Genomic DNA, 26,172 nt, shown 5'->3' on the forward strand with positions numbered 1-26,172 from the left:
TCTAATAACTCAATATAAGTGAATTAATGCATTGGTCTAGCTGAATAGGGGACTGTTGGAAAAACATGTAGGAAAGCAACACAATGGATCCTGACAAACAGCCTCCCAAGAAATACTTAGTGGGAAATTACAGGCTCCAGCCCAGATTAACACAACTGTTTTGCTCGTGTTGCGAGCCGACTGTTCAGAGGGCTATAAACAATAAAAAATGACTTTATCTCTGGGCAGAGGGGTGATGAAAAAGATTGAGCAGCTTTTAAAGGACAGTCTTTCTGAAGCAGAGGGAAAGGAACTGTCTTTTAAGGGAACAGATTATGCCACCCGGACGCTAATGCTCTCTGTGTTGGGAGAGGAGAGGAGGTAGGAACCTTATACCTAACAGGATCCCCTGCTGAGGTAATCCTGGTTAGCACCTAGGGACTGCTGCTCAGGGCATGGTCGGAGAGTGGAAGAATCGTGTAATTCCACTCCGAGAGAGATGATAGGTTGAGGCCCAAGATGTGATTTGTACTCAGAGACCCAGAGAAGTCAGAGATGTAGTTAGACAAGTAGCTGTGATTTGTACATGGAGATCTTGCTCTTCATCTGTATAGACATCACTCAGAAACAAAGGACTTTCATAAAACTAATACACTTGTTTACACCTATTTATATAGAATAGTTCAAAGGAGCAGGGCCAGATCTTGAAAGATTCTGTTGTCTATTAGTTCTTTATCAGTAAGTACACTATCACCTAATAATAAAAAAACCCGATACATTAAAAATGCTTTTGGAAATAGGTAATACATATCAGAATAATAAAGCATTTTATTGGAGCCTTATCATTTTATTATCTTAATCTGACTGCAGTGGAAGCATGAGGTTATGTGCATTCAATCCAGATATTTGGCCACAACCAAGGCAGACCTAGGATTAGCATTGCTATTGGAAGGAACTTGAAAAGGATCAACAGTTTTTTTAAAGAGGGATTGAATTTAACAGTTAGAATTCTCAGAAATAGTTTTAGTCAGGATCTTAGTGTGTGGCCCCCATGGTGACTGGCACTCTGTACTGAGATTAGCGTGTGGATATTTCCCACCTATGTTTTCAGCTAACACAAATACAGTAAATTAGAGCCTTTAGAATCATTTGCCAATAATGTGGCATTTTCCCCTATGAAAACACGTTATCTTTCATCTGTTAGACTCCTCACACTTTGTCTCTGAATTATTATTTTTCATAATAGGGTACAACAACTTATTGTGTTCCTTGATTTTTCTGCCAGTTACTTTCAGTCTAATAGGTATATTTTTTGCTTAGCATGTTTCATCCATACATCTCAAGGTGCTTGATGGACAAGTATCTCCAGGTAAAATTTTCAGAAGTGCATAAGTGATTTAGGAGCATAACTCCTACTGAAAAGCAATGGGACTTAGTCTCTGAAGTCACTTAGATTCTTTTCAGAACTCTACCCATTCTGCCTCTTTTTTTTAACTGATGGAGTAACTAAGGCATAGAGAAGTTAAGTGACTTGCCCAAGGTCACACTGGAATTCTGTGGCAGGGTGAGGAATTGGCCCCAAACAGTGCTCACGGTATGGAGAAAACAGTTGGAGGGACCCTGAATGTCAAACAGCCTACTTTTTAATTTAAATGGTTGTGAGAAGCAAGGGGGTCACAAGACAGAAGTCAGGTAGCCCCTGGAAGAAGTAAGGGGGCTCAGAGTCCTGCAACCATCCTGTAATTCAAAAACTGGACCCAGACTTTCTGAGTCTGTGTACAGAGCCTTAACTGAAAGACCATCCCTCTTCTCTGAATATTGTCTAAGTAGAATAATATGAGACTATTTATTTATTTTTGTGGTCTGAAAGAATAGATACATATATAAGCAAAAAAAATTGATATCCAATAATTACTCAACATTTTGCCATCTGAATAATTCATTCTTGGGCAGAGATAACACCGATCCTCGGCAAGTCAGCCAAGACCCAGGAGCTGCCCTATAGATGGTCTCAGTACTCTAGAAAGTCTGCCTGATTGCTTCTTATCATGTGTTCATGGACTCACTGCACTTGAATGGTCCATGCCCACTTGCGGCCTGTAAGAAGTGCGCTTTTCAGAATTAGCTCGCGGGAAGTCAGTGTACCTGGACTCCAGTTCTGGTAACTTGGAACAGGCACGAAAGCTGAATCACAGTGTTCAAGTAAGGAATAGCAACCAGTAGCCTGATTCTCAATGGTGCTGAGCATTGAAGTCAGTGGGGTCTCTGGATGTTCAGCATCTATGAAAATGCTGAACTTCAGACCACTTAAATAAGTGCCTGAATATGAGTTTAACCATAAACCTGTGAAACGTTTACCCTTAATGTTTTGCATTTTCTCTTAACTTGTCTGCTCTTGTTCTTTTTCAGCTCAGACAGGAAGACAGACTCTCAGTTTGCAGCAAATTATGCTATGCAATAGGAGGTGCTCCAAACCAAGTTGCAACAAGTGCCACTGCTTTTTTTCTACAGATCTACCTGTTAGATATAGCACACGTAAGTAATGTGCAAAGTGCTTTCTGGCTCCAACTTTGTTCAATTATGATGTCATCACCTACTTAATTTGCCTGTATCTAATATTAAGATAATTCAACTAATATACCTTTTAAACTATATTCTGTTGTTGGTTTTAATTGTTCAGCCCCTGTTGAAACTCTTTTGAGCTTAGTGACAAAACTTATTTAGTAATTATGCTTGATAAATGTAATAGTATGGAGATTGGATGGTAATGGTGCTTGATTAGCTGTTCCCTATTAGTTTAATTGTTTGTCAGTCCCACTAAATAAACATGAAGGAGCCATTTGATCCACAGTTTCTCCAGCAAAGGTCTGAGCTCCACTTTTTCCCCCTCTCCTCAACTTTTTAGGGATCAAATCCCTCATTTTTCAGGGATTATGTGGAATTCCTCCCCACAGAGAGGATTGATCCATTCTCTTCCAAATCCTGGCTGTGCTGTTCCTGTGGGATTATGAAGCCCACTATACGAAATCTTTTATGTTCAATCTGAGCCATTTCCCAAGAAATTAACATTCAGAGTTAACCCTCTGCAGCCTTCAATTTTACCATTAGAATTCCATCCATCTAATTTACCCTCATAACCTATCTAGGTATGTATATAACCCCACCCCACCTAGAAACCTTGGACCAAATTCAGAATTGCTGTAAGGAGCTATGAATTGCACGCTCTTATAAGCAGGTGTAAATTTGGCCCTATTGTATTTTAATATTTGTATAATTGCATTTAGGGCCCTGGTCATGGTAAGCACTGTGCAAACATGTATACAGAGGTAGATCCCATGCTAGAAAGTTTATAATCTCTCCAATTTTCCCTTCCCGCTCTATGAGGTAGTCCAGAATCCATGTCCTTGCTATCCCTTTGTGTTATCTGAGCAATGCCAGTGCATGAACCTTCTCATCTGAAGCTGTCTGTGTGCCCCCCATCACCATAGTATCTGAGCACCTGTATCTGTATCTCTTTGGCTCATTGACTATTTCATTTCTAATTTCAGTGGAAGTTTATACCTTTTATCGCTCATCCATGCCTCTTAAATCCCTCCTCCTGCTGTTATCTAGTGGAGCTGGATGGAAAATAGTAAATATTTTTGGTGGAAAAAATTCAAAAGAAATGAATTTTTTTTTAAGTTGGGGGGAACATTTTTCAGTTTTTCCAAAGGGGGAAAACCCAAGTATTTGCATAAATTTGTTTAAGAATAAAGACCATTTTTTGTTGTTGGAAAAAAGTTTGGATGGAAAATTTTTAACCAGCTCTTATATAATATTAAACTTTTCAATCACTATGATTTAAGTCTAACATAGCTTGGGATAAATTTTGTATCAGATATGCACTCCATATGTGTGCAGTGTCTGCTTTTAACAAATCATGCTGTATATCCTTGACGTTTCAAACCTTATCCTCACTTTGTCTGTGTTTGCTCTTCTCTTCCTATTGAAACACTGAAGAGCAGAAGATTTCATAGGCAGTCTCGTTATGCAGTTCCAGTCTCAAAAAAGGTTTTGTTTTTTAAAACGATGTGGCTTGAGCAAAACCGATGATATGCATGTTGAAATGACTCTCTAGTCACTTAGCTTGGTGGCAAGGCAATGCCCGGGTAACTACAGCAGATCCCACCTTACGTGCCCCCTGCTCTCTTCCACCCCCCATGACTCTGTTGTTTATATGTGAATTCTTGCACTCAGTACAGATATATGTAGGGATGACTACATCCCACATAATTAATCATAATCTGAAAAATACACACTTGCTTGGTAAATTTTTTTTTTCCATTTGATTTTTTTTTTAATGTGGGAAAACTTTAAAATGTGCTTCATTTGACCAATGTGCTCTCTTCTGTTGCTCTTTGGCATATACTGGATTTAAAGGTAACAGTTTACATTATTCACTTGTGACCCTAACTGCAACTGTTATTAAGAAACAAACAAACTAGATGAGTTCCAAGTCATCCAAATTAATCTTACTCAGGTTTAGTTGGAAAAAAGTTGCATACAGAAATGTTGTACAGAAAATACAGAATAAGCATTCAGAAGAAACAGTATTATTTTGGAATATTAACTCTAGTAGTCACATTTCAGTTCTTTGTAGAAATAAGCCCATCATGTCAAAACTACTTTCACAATTAGCACCAGTTGGCACTCTTATAGGTAATCTCAGTAGAGATACTAAGGACTGAATGGGCATGGGAAATGAACTATACTCTTGTCTGCTCCAGCTCAGGAGCAGAAATTCAGAAATGGGGTCTTGTGGGAGAAGCTTACCTTGCCTCTACTTCTGCTGTACCTGGTTTTATGATTAAACCACAGACTTCGGTTTCCAGTGTTGTCTGGCTGACACCTCTTCCCAGCATTAAATTCACCTATGATCTTTCTCTCCTGGCCTTTCCCCCGTGTCACGCATTCTCTCTTGCGTAGTGCCTGTATCTCAGTGTCTAGTTTGTTGTGTGCCAAGACGCATTGATGGTGGAGGGCTATTTATTCATAATTTTTAATAGTAGTTGATGTGTGTTGTAAGTGAGCTATCACTACACTTTACATAAAACACTGAGATTCTTTCTGGAAAGTTGCTCTATGTTGTTTCATTGAATGATGGATCTTGTTTAGAGCACTGTGTCTATACTTTCAGATTACTCCGTTTCATGCCTCTTTGGTGCTGTTCATTGGCAAAGCCTGGGGTGCAGTTACTGATCCTGTTGCTGGCTTTTTTATTAGCAAAAGTAAATGGACAAAAATTGGCCGGCTTATGCCTTGGTAAGCAGAAAATATTTTGTTCTGTTTCTTGTTTGTTTGTTCTCTTTCCTTTAATCTTAGAATGGCTTCATTGAATTAAACCTTTTTTTTTGTGCTCTTGCCTTTCGCAAATGAGTATGGATAGAATGAATATGTAAAAACCCCCACTCCTGTCTGTCTCCTGTTTTCAGCTGCACATCCATAAAATTACAACAAGGGGCTTTCTTGGAAGCTCCCTGAAGAAACCACTCAATTGTTTAGAGATGGGCCGAAATCCAAAATCCTGTTGAATTTGGGTGGGAGAGGATCTGAACCTCCAGATCTGACCAAACCCCTTTGTGGTTTTGATTCTGAGTTGGATTCTGCATCAAAAGGGGCTTATTTTCTACTTCTGGTTCAGATGCATCCAAACTGTTGGAAGACTAGCCATTCGTTAGATACTTGTTTGAGCCCTCACTCCGGCGCTGCACCCATCTCAGTGGGTTCCCACTCCTTGCATGCAGGCGTGGCTGGAGATCACCAGCTCTAACATGGTAGGCCTATGGACCGAACAGGGTATGTCTCAGGCCACCTTGCTGAGCTGCTTGCACTGCCCTAGTGGTCAGTTCTGTTCTCATCACGGGCAGTGCAGGATCTTCCCCTGTCAGCATTCATCCCAGCTCAACACAAGCCAGTCCTACCGGCTGTTTCCCCACACCTCTCGGTACTCTTTCTTTACGCCTTCACTATCAGCCCCCCTAATTAAAACATTTAATTGGAGGGTGAAAAAGGTCATGATTTTTAACAAGGAACCAACTGCTGGAAGAGTTTGGATCTGCCAGCATTGTTGTAGTTCACAGAACTTCATTCCCCCTTTTCATACTCCCTCCTCAAGCAGCTAAGTGTGGTGTAGCTGCAGCTCCAGCATGTTCAGGGGCTCCGGTCCTGCTTCTATTACTCTCCTCTGAAGCACACGAAAGCCCTTAGACAGCTCTTGCTTTATTTTGACCTTTACTAAATCTATATGTAACAATGAAAAGCAAGTATCACGTACACTTTTCATGTGGTATAAGGAGGGGGGAGGTATCAGGGGCGGCTCCAGGCCCCAGCACGCCAAGCGTGTGCTTGGGGTGGCAAGCCGCGGGGGGCGCTCTGCCGGTCGCCGGGAGGGTGGCAGGTGGCTCCGGTGGACCTCCCGCAGGCGTGCCTGCGGAGGGGCCGTTGGTCCCGCGGCTTTGGTGGAGCCTGTGGGAGGTCCACCGGAGCCGCGGGACTGGCGAGCGGCAGAGCACCCCCCCGCAGCATGATGCCGTGCTTGGGGAGGCGAAATGCCTAGAGCTGCCCCTGGGAGGTATACCCTAGTATTGAACAGAAATATAAATACCGGTATTACCAGTGGGGGAAGGAGGGTGAAAGGTGGGAGCGTAAACTAGAAAAGAATGATGCATGTTAGAGGACCCAAACTCTCCCATGGTGTGTTGTGGATTTTTTTTCCCTTTAAAAACAAAAAGAAACAGGGTGGCTTATGGACTCTGGAGTCTTTTGCCTTTGTCGCTGATTTCAGTCTCCTCGATTCAAAGAAGCTACTGTCAGAGTATTTGAGTTAGTGACTAGACCTGTGCAAATAACTGATTCTCTTCCCCCCCCATTTGTTGGCCAATGGGAAAATTAAAAACAAATAAACAAAAAAGAAATCCAAGTAGACCCAAAAGAAAAAAATTAAATTTTTAGTGAACTGAAAAAGTTTCAGGTTGAATAAAACATTTAGTTTAGCAGGAATGGTGTCCCTAACCTCTGTTTGCCAGAAGCTGGGAATGAGCAACAGGAGATGGATCACTTGATGATCACCTGTTCTGTTCATTCCCTCTGGGGCACCTGGCACTGGCCACTGTCAGAAGACAGGATACTGGGCTAGATGGACCTTTGGTCTGACTCAGTAGGGCCGTTGTTATGTTCTTGTGTTTGAAGGAATTATTTTTTACCTTTTTAAAATAAAGTTGAAGTAAAATTTTAAATGAAAAATTGTTTTGAATTGAAAAATCAAAATACTTTGTTCATTCACGAGCACTAAACTCACTGTATGAAAAAAATGAAGCTAGAAGAAGATCATGATGAGATAGGGTGCATTTTATAATAACCCAGTGGTATTAGCTGTTTTCAGACTCATTTCTCAGTTCTGTTTTATCCTGTAAATACTGTCTGTTTAGGACAAAGAATAGTGTTAGAATGACTCTCAGCCTAGCATCACATAGACTTATCAGCCCCTTGCATTAAACTCCGTACTGTACAACTTGCACTTAACTTCACTTATCTAATCAGGCCTTTAAAATACGCTTATCAAACAGCCGTTGTTTTTCTGGAGGAATTTTTTTTAAATGTTGTATTATCACGGAAAACTCTTTAACCCTATAGTATACAGCACTGCCCGTTTACACCAATTGAAGACCTGGTATTGTATTTCTAATTAGCTTAAAACACCTTTTCTTGGGGTTTGACTTGATTAATATTTGTAGAGTGAAATTATTACAGCCATTTAAATTTTTAAAGTGAACTAGGTAATTATGCAGACTTCACTCCTTGCCCCATCTGACAGGTGTATTTAATAAAGGAGGAGTAGATTTTTTAATTTAAAAAAGGTTAAGGTTTTACTTAATCCAGTAACAAGCCATCAAAATGTTGGTAGTCTCCTTTGTACGTAGTGTGATGTTTCAAAGGAATGAGCAGGTGCTGGGATAAAGGATACTAACACAAAATGTTACACATTAGTTTCCTTGCAGGAGGAACCACAGATAGTCTTAAAAAGAACAGGAGTACTTGTGGCACCTTAGAAACTAGCAAATTTATTTGAGCATAAGCTTTCGTGGGCGACAGCCCACTTCATTGGATGCCTAGAATGGAACATATAAGAAGAGTGTGTGTGTGTGTGTGTGTGTGTATATATATATATATATATATATATATATATACAGTACGAGTTTTTTCATGAAGTTGATGGATTTCCACTGCATACAGCTACATGCAGTGCCTTGCATAGTGACAGGTTTCAGAGTAGCAGCTGTGTTAGTCTGTATCCGTAAAAAGAACAGGAGTAGTTGTGGCACCTTAGGTCTAAATTTATTTGAGCATAAGCTTTCATGGACTACAGCCCACTTCATCGGATGCATGGAATGGAACATATAAAAAGAGTATATATATATAAAGAATCCTTATTGAGGTTGCAGGAAAAAAAAATCCTGATGTGTAGGAAGAATAGTAAATATGGCAGGCGACCAGCTTGGCTTAACAGTGAAATCCTTGTTGATCTTAAACGCAAAAAAGAAGCTTACAAGAAATGGAAGATTGGACAAATGACCAGGGAGGAGTATAAAAATTTTGCTCAGGCATGCAGGAGTGAAATCAGGAAGGCCAAATCACACTTGGAGTTGCAGCTAGTAAGAGATGTTAAGAGTAACAAGAAGGGTTTCTTCAGCTATGTTAACAACAAGAAGAAAGTCAAGGAAAGTGTGGGCCCCTTACTGAATGAGGGAGGCAACCTAGTGACAGAAGATGGGGAAAAAGCTAATGTACTCAGTGAATTTTTTGCCTCTGTCTTCACAAACAAGGTCAGCTCCCAGACTGCTGCACTGGGCAGCACAGTATGGGGAGAAGGTGACCAGCCCTCTGTGGAGAAAGAAGTGGTCTGGGACTATTTAGAAAAACTGGATGAGTACAAGTCCATGGGGCCGGATGCTCTGCATCCGAGGGTGCTAAAGGAGTTGGCAGATGTGATTGCAGAGCCATTGGCCATTATCTTTGAAAACTCATGGCGAACGGGGGAGGTCCCGGATGACTGGAAAAAGGCTACTGTAGTGCCCATCTTTAAAAAAGGGAAGAAGAAGGATCCGGGGAACTACAGGCCAGTCAGCCTCACCTCAGTCCCAGGAAAAATCATGGAGCAGGTCCTCAAGGAATCAATTCTGAAGCACTTAGAGGAGAGGAAAGTGATCGGGAACAGTCAGCATGGATTCACCAAGGGCAAGTCATACCTGACTAACCTAATTGCCTTCTATGAGGAGATAACTGGGTCTGTGGATGAGGGGAAAGCAGTGGATGTGTTATTCCTTGACTTTAGCAAAGCTTTTGATACGGTCTCCCACAGTATTCTTGCCATCAAGTTAAAGAAGTATGGGCTGGATGATTGGACTATAAGGTGGATAGAAAGCTGGCTAGATCATCGGGCTCGACGGGTAGTGATCAATGGCTCCATATCTAGTTGGCAGCCGGTTTCAAGTGGAATGCCCCAAGGGTTGGTCCTGGGGCCGGTTTTGTTCAATAACTTCATTAATGATCTGGAGGATGGTGTGGACTGCACTCTCAGCAAGTTTGCAGATGACACTAAACTGGGAGGAGTGGTAGATATGCTGGAGGGTAGGGATAGGATACAGAGGGACCTAGACAAATTAGAGGACTGGGCCAAAAGAAACCTGATGAGGTTCAACAAGGACAAGTGCAGAGTCCTGCACTTAGGATGGAAGAATCCCATTCACTGTTACAGACTAGGGACCGAATGGCTAGGAAGCAGTTCTGCAGAAAAGGACCTAGGGGTTACAGTGGATGAGAAGCTGGATATGAGTCAAAGTGTGCCCTTGTTGCCAAGAAGGCTAATGGCATTTTGGGCTGTATAAGTAGGGGCATTGCCAGCAGATCGAGGGATGTGATCATTCCCCTCTATTTGACATTAGTGAGGCCTCATCTGGAGTACTGTGTCCAGTTTTGGGCCCCACACTACAAGAAGGATGTGGATAAATTGGAGAGAGTCCAGCGGAGGGCAACAAAAATGATTAGGAGTCTGGAGCACATGACTTATGAGGAGAGGCTGAGGGAACTGGGATTGTTTAGTCTGCAGAAGAGAAGAATGAGAGGGGATTTGATAGCTGCTTTCAACTACCTGAAAGGAGGTTCCAAAGAGGATGGATCTAGACTGTTCTCAGTGATACCCGATGACAGAACAAGGAGTAATGGTCTCAAGTTGCAGTGGGGGAGATTTAGGTTGGATATTAGGAAAAACTTTTTTACTCAGAGAGTGGTGAAACACTGGAATGGGTTACCTAGGGAGGTGGTGGAATCTCCTTCCTTAGAGGTTTTTAAGGTCAGGCTTGACAAAGCCCTGGCTGGGATGATTTAGTTGGGAATTGGTCCTGCTTTGAACAGGGGGTTGGACTAGATGACCTCCTGAGGTCCCTTCCAACCCTGATATTCTGTGATTCTATATATATATATAGAGAGAGACACACACACACATACAGTATGAGTTTTTTCATGAAGTTGATGGATTTCCACTCCATACAGCTAAATGCAGTGCCTTGCATAGTGACAGGTTTCAGAAATGATGAAGTGGGCTGTAGCCCATGCACATTTATGCTCAAATAAATTTGTTAGTCTCTAAGGTGCCACAAGTACTCCTGTTCTTTTTACGGATACAGATTAACACGGCTGCTACTCTGAAACCTGTCACAGATAGTCTTGTGATTCAGCAAGGCATTGAATCACATGCCTGACTTTAAGCATGAATATTGAAGTGAATGGGGAAGGGGAAAAACAAGAAAGACAGTTATTTTTGTGAAGTAGCACAAAAGTTTGCTGTAAGAACCATTTTGGGGACAGGGAGGGTGAGTTTCCCGAACCTAATTGCCTTGGGATGCTTCCATCACATCCTCATTTACAGCTTCAAGAGCTGACCCAGTATGAGCGGACTGAGCTGTGACCTAGAAACCAGGAAAGGCAGAGAGTACCAGAACCTGGCTACTTTCCTTGCTACTCTACACATTCAGCTCCCTTGTTGCCTTTCATCCCATAGAGCAGTGTGGAAGAGCCATTGTTTTGCTGAACTGTTTACCTACATTATTCTTTTGTAGTCCACTTTTTCAATACACCATGGCAAAATAATCAGCTGACCCCTAACATCAATAGGAGAAAACAGTGAGAATAGGCTTGTTGTGAAGGGATTAATCTGTTTTCTCTTTTGTTTGAATTTTTATTCTGACCTTGGTCATCTAATTACATTGTTTAATGTCTGCTTTGCAAGAATACTGGAGAACACTGCTGCTGCAGGTCATGCTGTGGGGAATGAATTGCACTTGATACAATGAAATTTGAACATAGTGTTGTTTGTCTGATAGCCTTATATTAACTTGGCATATTGCTGCCTAGTAGCTATACTTGAATTCAAGTTTCCATGATATTTTTTTTAAACCATCCTTACTCACTCGGGGGCTGATCCTGCTGCTGTTGGAGTCATTGGGAGTTTTGCCACTGACTTAAAAGGGAGCAGGCTTGGCCCTACAATCGTATTTCACAGGGATGGACAAACATAGGTCCTAGGCAGTTCTACAATGTGATGCATGGCTGCCCCACACCTATCACACTGAAATGTCAGGTCAGCAGTGAAAAGGCTAAGCTGAGAGGAGAGTTGGAGGTGCCAACGGGGGAAAAAAAGACCCTTGATAATAAAGAGGCTTGTGTTGGCAAGTGGTGAAGCATGTTATAACATGTGACCATGTGGCTTGGTTCTCACTGGTGCTTTTCAGTAAAGGTCTCGGGGTGTGTGGTGGGACTAAGTATTTAGCTTGTCAGGGCCGCCCAGAGGATTCAGGGGGCCTGGGGCAAAGCGGTGCTTGTACTCACTCGGCGGCGGTCCAGGTCTTCGGCGGCATTTCGGCGGCAGGGGGCCCTTCAGTCGCTCCGCGTCATCGGCAGCACTGAAGGGCCCTCCGCCACCGAAATGCTGCCGAAGACCCAGACCGCCGCCGGGCCAGGGCTCACGGGGCCCCTGCGGGGCCCAGGGCAAATTGCCCCACTTGCTCCCCTCCCAGGTGGCCCTGGACCTCGTGGTTATACCATAATAGCAGATGCAGGGTTTTTTTCCCTATTAATTGTAAATACATCATTAATTATAACTAACCTTTGCTCTTTTCCTTTAACTAACTATTTAACTTTAATTTAACTCTGGGGTGTATTTTGGGGGAGTATGATTTAATATTGTTATGTATTTAATTGTGCTGATTATGCATTAGTGGACTGAATAGTATTATATATAAACTGTATCAAATAGTGCATCTAAAGCATTTTGAAAGACTGGCACAAAATTAAGTTACTGCTTAAGTAGGCGCTGGGAAAATTAATTTCTTTTTTTGTCAACCCACCAAGATGCTTTCTAATAAAGGTGACATGAACTTGTCCTTCTTTGTAGGATGTTGGGGTGTACGCCCTTCACGATTGTGTCCTATTTCTTCATGTGGTACTTGCCTCCTTTTGTAGCGGGAAGAGTTGTGTGGTACCTGACTTTCTATTGTCTTTTCCAAGCATTGACCACAGTAAGTAGATCTAGATTTACAACATTCTCCGCAATAAAATGCTTTCATTTTCTCGCTTTGCTTTACGTGCCTTCTGATTTAGTGGGTTGGGGTTTTTTTTGCACCCAGTTTGCACACTGACTTTCAGTGAGACTTAGAACTCTAAGTGCCGAAACTACTTTTAAAAATGGGATTTAGGTATCTAAGTCACTTACTGCTTTTGGAAGGCAATGGAGAATCAGGCCCTCAGTTGTGAAATAGTTACTAATAGTCGTTCTTGGATATCCCTGGATGGGGAGGCTTGACTTCTCCACATTGATTTTAACATGAAGGGACCTTACACCAGGCTAGCGGCAATATGTAATTTATGTATCATCTTTCATTTCCGTGGATTCCAAAGCACTTTTCTGACAGACTGCATACCGGGGTAATCAATAAGTGGACCGCGGGCCTAATCCGGACCACCAGACGCTTTTGAACGGACCCCAAAATCTTCTTATTTAGTTATTGTTATCATTATCGTCAGGGCTTAAATTCAGCTGGAGCTGTATATTTCAACCCCCCCTGGAGTTTTTAAAGCATGTTGGGGGTGGTGGGGGGCTCTGGGAAATACTCTGTGAGAATTTAAGCCCTGATTATCCTTATTTTTTTTTATTATTTTCTCTGGAGTCTGGACCTTTACTATACCTTGACCAAGAAATTTGGACCTTGACAAAAAAATAATTGACTACCCCTGCATGCACATATGGGGTTCACTTCACCCATCACTGAATTGCAGCTACTAGTAAGGTGAAATATGGTATCTGTTCAGCAACACAGAGCAACACTATGCAGCAGTTTAGGACAGGAAGTGAAGAATCATATACAACTCAATTTTCAGGGGAAGTCAGGTAGGTCCAATGTAGTTTTCCAGTTGGATTTTTGCCAGCACACTGGACTTAATGACTCTCCTTTTATAAGTGCTGTCGGATCTGTTAGGGATGCTTGGGTTTACATCTCATACAAAATATTGTAGCTTTGAAAGTTCATGCACCTAACAACCTGCTGGCATGCTTCTGATTCAGAGCTTGGCTACACAGCAAGTTACTACACTGCAAGCCAGAGTGGGAATCTACAGAGCACTGCATGGATGCTGATGCAGCCCAGTGAAAGTCCTGGAGTAGTGCATTCATAACTAATCCACGCTCCAGGATTTTCACTGTGCTATAGCAGCACCCAGATAGGACATTGCTGTATGGTAGGCTGATGTGCTGTAGATTCACACCCTGGCTTTCAGCACAGTAACTTGTGTAGACAAGCCCTCATAGAATCATAGGGTTGGAAGGGACCTCAGAAGGTCATCTAGTCCAACCTCCTGCTCAAAGCAGGACCAATCCCCAGACAGATTTTTACCCCAGTCCCCTAAATGGCCCCCTCAAGGATTGAACTCACAACCCTGGGTTTAGCAGGCCAATGCTCAAACCACTGAGCTATCCCTCCCCCGTCAGAGGAACTCCACCGGTGGCGGCATCAGTACCACTTTCTACAGCATGTGGGGCTTTCCCAGAGCAGAGTCTGTGGTAAGCCAAGTCCAGGTGATATGCAAAACAAGACCCAGGTTGTGAGAGGACACGTGCACAGGAGAGGGCATGTGTGTATCTCTATTACAAAGTAATCTGCAGATTTAAAAAGCTGGAAAAGCACTGAGAGCTCTCTGTCCAAATATCAACCTGGCCTGACCTTGCTTAACTGGTTAAATCTCATCTACATCACAGTTTAAAGTAGTGTGGCTGCAGGCCACCGAAATACTTGAACTCCTGAGTGACTTGGACTTTTGTCATTCATGCAGATCGCTTGAAGTTTAAGGGTCTGCTATATTTCAGTTTTTGGTTGGAGTATTAGCTCAATTCCTTTGTTATTTTCTATGATGATAGATTGTCATTAAGAAACCCACAGTTAGTTTAAATGAGGAAGAATTTTATGCCCTGTCTTTTGAAGGAAAAGATCTACTCCGCCCTTATAAAATGCTATGTGATTTCAGCTTTAAAGCCTGTTTGTACTGAACGTAAGGCATCAGAGCTAGTCAGAAAGAAGGTTTTAGTTACAGCTCAGTAAGAAAACATCAACATTTGCCACATGTAACAGAGGCGAGTATGCACTTTGCGTGAATAGGTTAGCATGTGTCCTTCCCAGATACGTTCTCTCCTGTTTTATCAAATAAAGCAGGGGTCGGCAACCTTTCAGAAGTGATGTGCCGAGTCTTCATTTATTCACGCTAATTTAAGGTTTCATGTGCCAGTAATACATTTTAACGTTTTTAGAAGGTCTCTTTCTATAAGTCTATATTATATAACTAAACTATTGTATGTAAAGTAAACAAGGTTTTCAAAATGTTTAAGAAGCTTCATTTAAAATTAAATTAAAATGCTGCTCTTACGCCGCCAGCCTGCTCAGTTCGCTGCCAGCCTGGGGTTCTGTTCACCTAGGCTGGAAGTGGGATGAGCAGGGCCTGCGGCCGGGACCCCAGACCGGGTGGGGGGGGGCGGTTCAGGGGTCAGGGCAGGGGGGTGAAGGGGTGTAGGGCAGAAGGCTGGGTGTGGGGGGTGAAGGGGTCAGGGCAGAGGGCTGATGGGGTGCAGGGCAGAATGCTGCGTGTGTGGGGGGGGTCAGGGCAGAGGGCTGGGGTGCTCGGCCCATAGGGGTGCTCCCAGCCCCCTGTCCTGAGCGGCTCATGGCACGGGGCTGGAAGGGATATGCTCTGTTCTACATCCTTCCCCAAGGCCCCATTCCTACCTCTCTGTGCCTCCTCTATGGCGTGCACGCTGCCATTCTTCCCCCTCCCCCTCGCTAGGGCCATCAGCTGTTCGGTGCAGAGAAGGAGAGGGGAAGGGGCAGGAAAGCACCACACTAGGGGAAGAAGCAGGGGAGGGGGGAAGCTTGGCTGCTGCAGGACCAAGCTTCTGCCTCCTGCCCCCGCAGGGGACAGCGGTGGGGGGGAGTGGGGGGGCTGAGTGGGGCCGGGGACCGGAACCGCAGCAGCGTGCCACTCAAAATCGGCTTGCGTGCCGTGTTTGGCACGCGTGCCATAGGTTGCTGACCCCTGACATAACGGGACAAAGGCTATTCCTGTTGGTTTAAAGCACAAGATTGGGAGTCAAGAGGTCTGGTTTCTCTTTCCAGCTTTGCCAAAGACCAGCTCTGTGAATCTGGGCAACTGGTTTAATCTCTGTGCCTCTGTTTTCCCTTCAATAAAATAGGAACATCATTACTTACTTATCTTATAAAGAGGGCAGTGGTGTGTATTTATTTACGTAGCACTGGAAGCTTATTAGATGCTTCTGATAAATATATAGGCAAGGTCACTGTCTCGAAGGGTTTGCCATCTAAATAGGCAACAGAGAATAGGATGCCTAGGGACAAGAGTAAAGGCTAGAGCTGGAATATTTAGCATATGTGTTGTTTCAAAATTTTGGAAGTGATTTTTGTTTTAGTTTAAAACTTCGAGGTGAGAATTTACACTATATCTTTACTGCCAAAAAGGTATGTGTTTTACAGCAAGATAACTAACTCTCTCCTGTTAGGAAATGCTAGTGGTAACAAAACTCTGTAGCGTTTACCACAGTGTAGCTGCACGAGGCCAGCCATGAACATAGGCGCCGACTCCGTGGGTGCTCTGGGGCTGGAGCACAAACGGGGAAAAATTGGTGGATGCTCTGCACCCACCAGCAGCTCCCAGCCCCGCCTCCTGGACCCAAGCTCACCTCCGCCTCCGCTCTGCCTCCACCTCCTCCCCTTGGGGTGCTGCCGAGTCCTGCTTCTTCACCCTCCCTCCCAGCACTTGTACTGTGAAGCAGCTGTTTAGCGCAGCAAGTGGTGGGAGGGAGAGGGAGGAGGAGGAACGTGGTGTGCTCGGAGAAGAGGCGGGGGCGGGCCAGGGGCGAGCACCCGCCGGCGCCAAGGAAAGTTGGTACCTGTGGCCATGAGTGGTGTGGTTATAATGCTGACCTAACCTAGCTACATCATAGAAAAAACTACAGAGCCTTTTGGCCACTAGGATTACTTTGGGATAACTAGCACACAGTAATTATCTTGCTGTAAAACAAACAAGAGACTTTCTTGGCTGTGAAGACATAGCCTTAGGCAGTGTCTTCACTAGGAAAAAAGGTGCGTTCTTTGTGTTCACTAGGATTTTACCTCATGTTAGTTAAGAACAAGGCTTTTTTCCTAGTGAAGACAATCCCTAAGGGTTTTTGGCATCCTGAAAGGAGAGTGGTTTTTAAGGAGGAAGTTGAAGGAGCACAAAGCGGAGGCATGTGTACTGGGTACATTATTTATGTGACCGTAGCACCTTGGAGCCCTAGTCAGGGACCAGGACCCGATTTTGCTAGATGTTGGATAAACACAGAACAAAAAGACGGTCCCTGCTCCAGAGATCTTATAGTCTGAGTAAGGGAGAAAATTCCTGTGCCCAATTACACATTGTTCCAGGCTATCAGAGGAACTGAGTATGCTACCCTGTAATGCTTTCCTGTGTGGTATTCTTTCTTTATGTAGTTATTCCAAGTACCGTATTCTGCTCTCACCATGTTTCTCAGCCCAGACCAGAAGGAGAGAGATTCAGCAACAGCATACCGTGAGTTTGACATGGGCTTCTTGTTTTAAATTGGGTGTCTGAGTTTGGTTAAAATCCCTTTTATTGAAAGAAGTCTCCTGACATTTGTGTGGCCTAATATTGGGTTTCTAGACAAATGGGCTCTGATGGAAAAATGGGGCATCATAGGGTTGTGGTTTTTTTAATGTGCCTTGTAAAACATGCAGGAAGATGGAAATATTTACAACTGTTAGCCTGTTGGATTAGCCACAGACTTTCCTCCCAGGACATAAGTTAGCCACAAGAAACTACTCTTATTTATAGTGTTTTCTGGATTTCTAAAGCCAGTTGTTGCTATATGAGTAATGGTTGCTAATTATAGGTGATCTGCAGAGGGGAAAAATTGGTGTTGAGTATTTTTATAATGACATTTAAATAAGGCCTGAAAGTCTCTTTTTTTTTTCTTTTTGCCTTCTTTGGATATTTTGCAGTAGAAATTCAGGTCTTGTCTAATCCATTTTTCATAGATGACTTTGTGGGTGACAGGACAGCTGGTAGACTTGATATCATAGAACCAAGAAAATTAAATGTGACCAAGAAGGAAAGTGACTGTCTAAAAATTATCTATCTTGTTTTGGTTACACTCATTCAACTGTAACACCCATCAAATAGTTTGGAAGAAAGACCTCTGTTAAAACAGTCAGTTGATCATAGATTCATATAAATGTAGGTCTGGAAGGGAACTTGAGATGTCATGTAGTCCAGCCCCTTGCTGAGGCAGGACCAAGTATAGACCTCTTGTCTTCCAGAAAGTTCTCCATACAAGACTTGCTGTTCCTTTTGTTTTAAAGCTAAAGGGAAAAAAAGTCTTAAAACTCCCTTTCAAGCGTTCTTTATACATCATAAAGAGCAAATAAGGGCACAGTTAATTTTTCCTCCTCTTCACATCAGCTTTAAAGTTGTCATTTCCCTCCTCCTCCGGGTCTCTCCTCCTTATATGTGAGTATAACAGTCCATTCCTAGGTATCCTGGCCAAGAGCAGTGAAAGTGAAGAGAGAGCCTCCTATTTTCCTCAAATTACTCAAGCTCTACATGAAAAACTATGTCTTGACTTGGCCTTCAATATTCCCTTAGTGCGCTTCAAATTAAGCACAGATTTTTGGGGGCGGGGGATTGCTTTTGTTTTTTTATGTTATTTTATTTTTTCCCTGGTTGTGCTTGTTTTCTTACTGGCAAGAGGCTTTCTTCCTCCATTTGTCAATCTAATCCTCAGCATGCTGGCTACACTAAATGTAAAACAAAACCGTGTAAGCAGAATGGTATGGCCAAGACTTTGAACAGACACAAATCCGAAATTTCAGAGTTATGGTACCCACAGCATCCATAACTCTTCCCTGAGGTGCGGTACATATGTGATATTACATGTTACCTAATATTTCGACAGGAAGCATGGTCTAGTAATTAAAGGACAGGATTGGGAATTGGGAGATCAGAGTTCTGTTCATATAGACAGACTGTGGGAGAAAAGGGAATAAACTTTGGGAAAGTCACTTAAACAGTATGCCTTAATTCCCAGCGGCAATTTTAGCATAATACTTACCTCGCAGGGATGGTATGACACCTGTACATTAATATCTTTGAACTCCTGAAAGGCAGCATGTATAGACAGTGTTATCTTATTGTTTATGATTGGGTTTTATATGTCCAGTTGTGCAGTGCAGCCAAGTTATGGCAGTGGCATGAATAATAACTTTGAATTTCCTGACTTGCGTGTGTGGGTTTTTAAAAATATTTCTTTGGCACTGAGATTTCTTGCAGTGCTGATGTTGACAAGGGAAATGGTCTCTTTTTATAAGGTCTTCTCAAAAACATTCCCGTCTTGCTCCTCTGCCTGATCCAAAGATCACTGTTTTTGTTTGTAGCCTCTAGAACATCAGCTAAAGGAATCTGTTAAAGAAAAAAATGCAATGTAATATATGACAGTGTGTTTTTTTAATAACATTGAGGCTATGGCTACACTACAGCTTAAGTCGACATAAATTATGTCGCTCAGGCATGTGAATTAGCCACCCCCTTGAGCAACATAATTTATGCTGACTTAAGCGCTGGTGTGGATAGTGCTGTCAGTAGGAGAGCTTCTCTCCCCTTGCCATAGCTACTGTTGCTCACTCCTGGGGGCTGGAGTAATTAAGCTGACAGGAGAGCTCTCTATTGTAGCCGTAGCCTGAGAAACAGAGGTAGAACTCCTTAACCATGTCAGTTCTATACTGCTGCCTACTATTTGAATGCATGACAAAGGTAGATACTTTCAAAGTTATTTTAAGGTAAGTTCTACTTAAATTTAAGAAGTAGAACTTACCTTAAAACAGCTTTGAAAGCACTATTTTCTTGGCTAAGCTAGAAATTAACCATTAAAATGTAATAGACTATAGCTAACAACAACTTTGAAATATGCCACCTTTTCAGCCCAACACTGCTTAGAAAAGTAAATCCATTTGCAGGTGAATTTCTATGGCATCTTATGATGGCTTTCTTCTTACATGCAAGCATTAGGTAGAGCACACCTTCACTATCCACTATAGAGGTTACAAATGAAGAGGTGGCATTATGATACAATGCTGTGACTCATCTCATAGCAGATGACAGAACAAGGAGTAATGGTCTCAAGTTGCAGTGGGCGAGGTTTAGGTTGGATATTAGGAGAAACTTTTTCACTAGGAGGGTGGTGAAGCACTGGAATGGGTTACCTAGGGAGGTGGTGGAATCTCCTTTCTTAGAGGTTTTTAAGGTCAGGCTTGACAAAGCCCTGGCTGGGATGATTTAGTTGGGGATTGGTCCTGCTTTGAGCAGGGGGTTGGACTAGATGACCTCCTGAGGTCCCTTCCAACCCTGATATTCTATGATTCTGTGATCTGTAGTTACCCATTGCACCAGATGCTCAGCGATTTTTTTGAAGCACTGCATGGCATGTCCAATTGAAATTTTAGATTGGGTTACAGCCAAATATTTTAGGTCAGACTCCTATTTGGATCTGGGCTAGCCAGTACTTTTGGTCAGCCAGTCAAGTTGGGAGTGAAATTTGGGGTTGGTAACTTAACCTGAGCCAAGAAAACACGTTAGGTGACCCATAAGGTCACATCCTCCATTCCATGGGCCTCTCTGTTTGAAAAGATAGCAGCAGTTGCTGGAAAGTCCCACACTGTGGAGAATGAAAGCTCAAAACAGGAAACCTCTCTGTCTCTCTTAAGTAATGGTTCTGCACCGTCTTTCATCTAAGCCCAAACAAGAGTACTCATAACACACATTTGAAACAAAAATTCTCTTTACACAAATCAGGAACTATCTCTTTAAGTCATGCATGTTTGGAAACTAAATCCAGTTTGATGGGATGCAATAATGAGAAACCTGAATTTCGGATTTGTGCTCAGCACAGCAGACTTTAAGTCAGTAATGTCTAAGCAACCCAGTTTAGGGGGAAAGAGGATGCTATAGCTATATTAATTATGCATCACTTAGAGTCAGTGATGGTCCATGGATCACAGTTTGAGAAATGATGAACTAGGCAAACATGGCATTATAAAATGAGAGAACTGATTGGCTTGATCTCTCTGGAGGCTTTTCATTTAATGCTGTAATACTGAGATGTAATGATTTATCATTCTCTAGATCCTTAAAATGATGCTGCTCTTAAGATACTTGTCTCCATGGCGGAGGTAACTCCTGCCCGAAGACAGGAGAACAAGTTAGTTAATTCACATAGGTCATTTCCTAGCCAGACAGAAGGAGAGTATTTAGATACCCTGGAGCTTTTGGGCTGATTGAGGGGATGATATTCAATTTTGTGATGGCATCAGCTGCTGTCGTCACCAGTAGAAGTTGCTCTGATTAAAAACCACAAAACAAAACAAAAAGAGGCCCAATACACATGTGCAGTTAGCGCAGTCACATGCACACAGTTCTAAAAGTCTGGTCCTCAGTCACTTTAGATATTAAAACTTAGCGTATTAGGGCTTCATGTTCTTCACAAACATCAACTAAAATTGACAGGGTGACTGTGAGGCAGATAAATATCCATCCCATTTACAGGTGACTTTCTAAAGTCACTGTTAGACCCAGGAATAGCACGCAGGTGTTCTGGCTCCCAGTCCCATGCTCAGAGAATGCCCCTCAGCATTTAAGCTATATTTCAACTTTATTCCCCTGTGTAGATTAGCCCCAGCCATATAGCTCTTACATATGTTCTATATCAGGGGTTTTCAAACTGGGGGTCGGGATCTCTCAGGGGGTCACGAGGTTATTCCAGCGGGGGTCACGAGCTGTCAGCCTCCATCCCAAACCTCGCTTTGCCTCCAGCATGTATAATGGTGTTAAATATAAATTAAAAATGCTTTTTATATAAGGGGGAAGTCGCACTCAGAGGCTTGCTATGTGAAAGGGGTCACCAGTACAAAAGTTTGAGAACCACTTTTCTGTAATAATATAGAGGTGGTCAGAAAACAGGAGGTGGAATTTCAGCTCCATCAAGGGATGCTGACCAGCTGTAACTGATGGTCAAGTTCTGCTGGTTTATTGATGCCATTTGTGAATGTTCCCTGTGTAAAAGGAACATCGCTTGCCTCAATCAGTTCCCTCTTTAATGAGAGAAACCGCCAGGCTCAGTAGCAGCGGGTGAACAAGCTCACCTCCTAACACATGTTTCTGCTTCCTGTTACAGGAATGACTGTGGAAGTGCTTGGAACCTTGATGGGAGCTGCGCTCCACGGACAGATTGTGGCAAGCGCCCATGCCTCTGATCACTGCGCTGTGAATCTCACCATAAACGCCACCGACTCTTCCAGTTCTCTAAGCAATGCTTCCAACCTTGGAGTAAGTGCATGCGGTACGAGGACACTAAAATCCCTAGGGGAGGTTGCAGTGGTGTTACAGCACATCATCCTGTGGGATATACATGAGGCTGACATGCTTAAGGTTGGTGACATCAGAACCAAGACAGACACATCATTTTGAACAAGCCCTCCTGTCTGTTCTGTATGTAATTGCTTCTTAGCATGACAACCAAATTATGCTGAGGAGCTTTGCAGAAGATGCTGAGACATATGCTGAGGAGATGTATGGCCACCTTTTCTCTCCCCTACAGACTGGCTTGCTGTTTAAAATGGAAGCCTAATTAACAGGGCTGTCAATTAACTGCCGTTAACGCGTGCGATTAACGCACAGCACACAATGCATTAATTTTTTTAACGCGCGTTAATCACAGACCCTCTGGGCAGGAGGGCAGCATCAGCTGCTGCAGAGAACCTATGGCCGGTCAGGCGCAGTAATGCAAGCTGCCATCAGAGAGTGGGAAGAGAAGAAGCTAGAGAAAGACGTGGTTCTCATCCCAGCCACGGAGGAGTAGAGATCTTGACCCCGCCCCTTCCAGGGTGACCATATTTCTTAAAGTAAAAACAGGACGACCAAGGGCTCATCCAAGCTGCCCCCCTCCCACCTTGCAGAGCTCACCCGAGCCAGCCTCCCCATGCCTCCCAGAGCTGGGGCTAACTCTCCCCCACCCCGTGCCGCCTGCATCTGGGGCTGAGTCCTGTGCTGACCGCAGCTGCCCCCCCCACTGAGCTCCCCACTGCCCATGGCTGGGTCTCCCCCCTGCCCCAGCTGTATGCCACCCTTAGCTGAGGCTAGGGCTGACCCCACTCCCGAGCCCCGTGCTGCCTGCAGCTGGGGCTGACCCCAAGCCCTGGACCGCCTCTCTACTCCTACTTGAGATTCCCCTGTTTATCCATCCCAGGATTTATTTTAAGTCCCAGGATTTATTTTACCTACATATTTGGCACTGGTGCAACCAATGCTGGAATATTGTATCCAGTTCTGGTGCCCACAATTCAAGAAGGATATTGATATATTGGAGAGGGTTCAGAGAAGAGCCACGAGAACGATTAAAGGATTAGAAAACCTGCCTTATAGTGATAAACTCAAGGAGCTCAATCTACTTAGCTTAACAAGGAGAAGGTTAAGTGGGCTGATTACAGTCTATAAGTATCTACATGCAGAACAAATATTTAATAATGGGCTATCCAATAGCTAGACAAATTCAGACTGGAAATAAGGTGTAAATTTTAGACTGTGTGGGTACTTAACCATTGGAACAAGTTACTGAGGGGCGCAGTGATTCGCCATCACTGACAATTATGAAATCAAGGTTGGACATTTTTCCAAAAGATATATTGTAGGAATTATTTTGGGGAAGTTCTATAGCATGTGTTATACAAGAGGTCAGACTAGATGATCACAATGGTCCTTTCTGGCCTTGGGATCTAGGAAACGATGAATTTCTCACATCACAAAATTGCCGTACAAATTGACAAGTCTCTGCACAAGAGGTTTTCAAGGAGGTGTGGCAGGGCAGGATTGAAGTGCACTGGCAGCCTTTTGCCTTGCGGTGACTGTTTTCATTAGTGCTGTTGAGTAACCCCATTCTTTGAAATCCCCTAAACAGCATTAAAGAAAATAACCAGACATGAATAAAAAATCTGAGGTCATGTGGGAATGTTTGTGTGTGAAAATCCTACTCTCGTGCATTGTTGGGGCAGGGAGATATTGTGGGTAGAAAGGGTTGTTTTGCAAAGTGTTGAGCTCCACGTGATTTTATCCTCAAAATTACAAAAAAAAAATAATGTGGAGGACAAGAAGTAGTTGGGGCCAAATCTTAATTGTCTGTTTAGTCACATGAGGTTCTTCTGACTGTGCCATAGGGGACAGCACGATGGCAGACAAACAAAATAGCCACAATAATTAGCTATGATTCCCCCCACACACTTTAATAATATAATAACAAAAAACAAAACAGAACCCAAGCAGTAAGCAATGGCTACTACAGATACAATCTCTTCTGTATGTATTTCAGTGAAGAGCTCTCAACAGAGATTAGACCAGTGATACTCAGACCTCAGTGGTTTGGGAGCCACATTAGTGATCAGTATTGCCCCAAAGAGCCACAGTAGTGTGAATTCATTGTTTCATTCTTACAGCAAAATGGCTGGCAAAGTATTCTCATTTTATCAGTTACAATTGTTTAATAACATAGTAAAAGCATCCTCATTGGTTAATAACTTAGATTGATTCATAATTAAATCACAGTGTTTTAATATCACGAGCCTCAGGAGACATATTAAGGAGCCACTTGTGACTCATGAACTTCAGACTGGGTATCACTGGATTAGTCCTTAAGAAGAGGTACACCCCCAGTGGGAACACTCTTCTCTAGGAGAATTAAGACCAAAGTACATTTTCCCAAAATCAGTATGGAGGCCTGTCTCAGTGTGTCATAAATAACTAAAACAATTAATAGATGGGCTAAGGAATTTCATTTAAGGATCAGTGAATCCTGTTTGATTTGTCAAGGATAATCTAACCACTTTATACATGGGCAAAGATGAAGAAAGCATTTAACTCAGTTACTTAAAAGGAAGCCATTCAAGGAGCAGTTTTGAGACAGGAAAATTAATAAATATTCAAGAATCTTAAATTCAAAGTACAGTAGAACCTCAGAGGTATGAACACCAGAGTTACAAACTGACTGGTCAACCATACACATCATTTGGAACCAGAAGTACACAGGCAGCAGGAAAGTTCTAAAAAAAGGATTTGACAAGATAAGGAAACCGTTTCTGTGCTTGTTTCATATAAATTAAGGTGGTTAAAAGCAGCATATTTCTTCTGCATAGTAAAGTGTCTGTCATAACTATAAAGGGAAGGGTAACAACCCTCCTGTGTACAATACTATAAAATCCCTCCTGGCCAGAGACACCAAAATCCTTTTACCTGTAAAGGGTTAAGAAGCTCAGGTAACCTGGCTGACAGGGAGAAGAAAGAACAGGAGTCCTTGTGGCACCTTAGAGACTAACACATTTATTTGAGCATAAGCTTTCGTGGGCTACAGCTCACTTCTTCGGATGCATAGAATGGAACATATATTGAGGAGATATAGATATATACAGAGAGCATGAACAGGTGGGAGTTGCCCTACCAGCTCTAAGAGGCCAATTAAGTAAGGAAAAAAACAAACTTTTGAAGTGATAATCAAGATAGCCTAGTACAGACAGTGTGATAAGAAGTGTGAGAATACTTACAAGGGGAGATAGATTCAATGTTTGTAATGGCTCAGCCATTCCCAGTCCTTATTTAAACCTAAGGTGATCGTATCTAGTTTGCATATCAATTCCAGCTCAGCAGTTTCTCGTTGGAGTCTGTTTTTGAAGCTTTTCTGCTGCAAAATTGCCCCCCCACGCAGGTCTGTCATTGAATGACCAGAAAGGTTGAAGTGTTCTCCTACTGGTTTTTGAGTGTTATGATTCCTGATCTCAGACTTGTGTCCATTAATTCTTTTGCATAGAGACTGTCCGGGAGAAGAAAGACTTGCTAATAGGTGCTGGCAAAGAGAGCCCACCCCATCAGCCAGTGACTTCTGTTGAGCAAGAGAAATCAGGGTTTAATCCTTCAAGACAAGGAAAAAGAAGAAAACTTAATTTTGCAAAGGGAAACCACAGGGTAACCCTAAAAGGCCCAGACCCCAATGGTATTGAGCCAAAGGTGTGGCATGACAAAAATGATTGTAAATGGACACTTGCAATGGATTTATCGCTATTGCTAATGGTGATTTTTGTAACTAATGTGTTGCTATTACCAAGAACTGTAAAAATGTACAGTGTGCCTAATCTTTTGGAAAATCCTTTGAACATGTTGAAAGTATCTCGTCCCCTTGTTGGTCCCTTGGGTCAGGTGTCAGCCAGGTTACCTGAGCTTCTTATCCCGTTACAGGTAAAAGGATTTTGGTGCCTCTGGCCAGGAGGGATTTTATAGTAGTGTATACAGGAGGGTTGTTACCCTTCCCTTTATAGTTATGACAGTGTCAAAGCCGTATTAACTCAATGTTCAGTTGTAAGCTTTTGAAAGAATAACTATAACATTTTGTTCAAAGTTACAACATTTCAGAATTACAAACAATCTCCATTCCCGAGGTGTTCATAACTCTGAGGT

At 42.8% G+C, this 26,172-nt stretch overlaps 1 protein-coding gene across 1 annotated transcript in view; it reads left to right on the forward strand.

Annotated features, from left to right (window-relative positions):
- The window catches only part of LOC123367004 (major facilitator superfamily domain-containing protein 2B-like), a 62,427-nt gene that overhangs the window by 4,959 nt on the left and 31,296 nt on the right, over positions 1 to 26,172 (forward strand). The window contains exons 2-6 of the mRNA XM_045010978.1: positions 2,389 to 2,514; positions 5,156 to 5,280; positions 12,467 to 12,590; positions 17,103 to 17,181; positions 21,854 to 22,005. Of these exons, the coding sequence (XP_044866913.1) occupies positions 2,389 to 2,514; positions 5,156 to 5,280; positions 12,467 to 12,590; positions 17,103 to 17,181; positions 21,854 to 22,005 (606 nt within the window). The remainder of the gene's footprint in view (positions 1 to 2,388; positions 2,515 to 5,155; positions 5,281 to 12,466; positions 12,591 to 17,102; positions 17,182 to 21,853; positions 22,006 to 26,172) is intronic.

Source organism: Mauremys mutica, chromosome 3 (assembly GCF_020497125.1).
Source record: "Mauremys mutica isolate MM-2020 ecotype Southern chromosome 3, ASM2049712v1, whole genome shotgun sequence".
Lineage (NCBI taxonomy): Eukaryota > Metazoa > Chordata > Testudines > Geoemydidae > Mauremys > Mauremys mutica.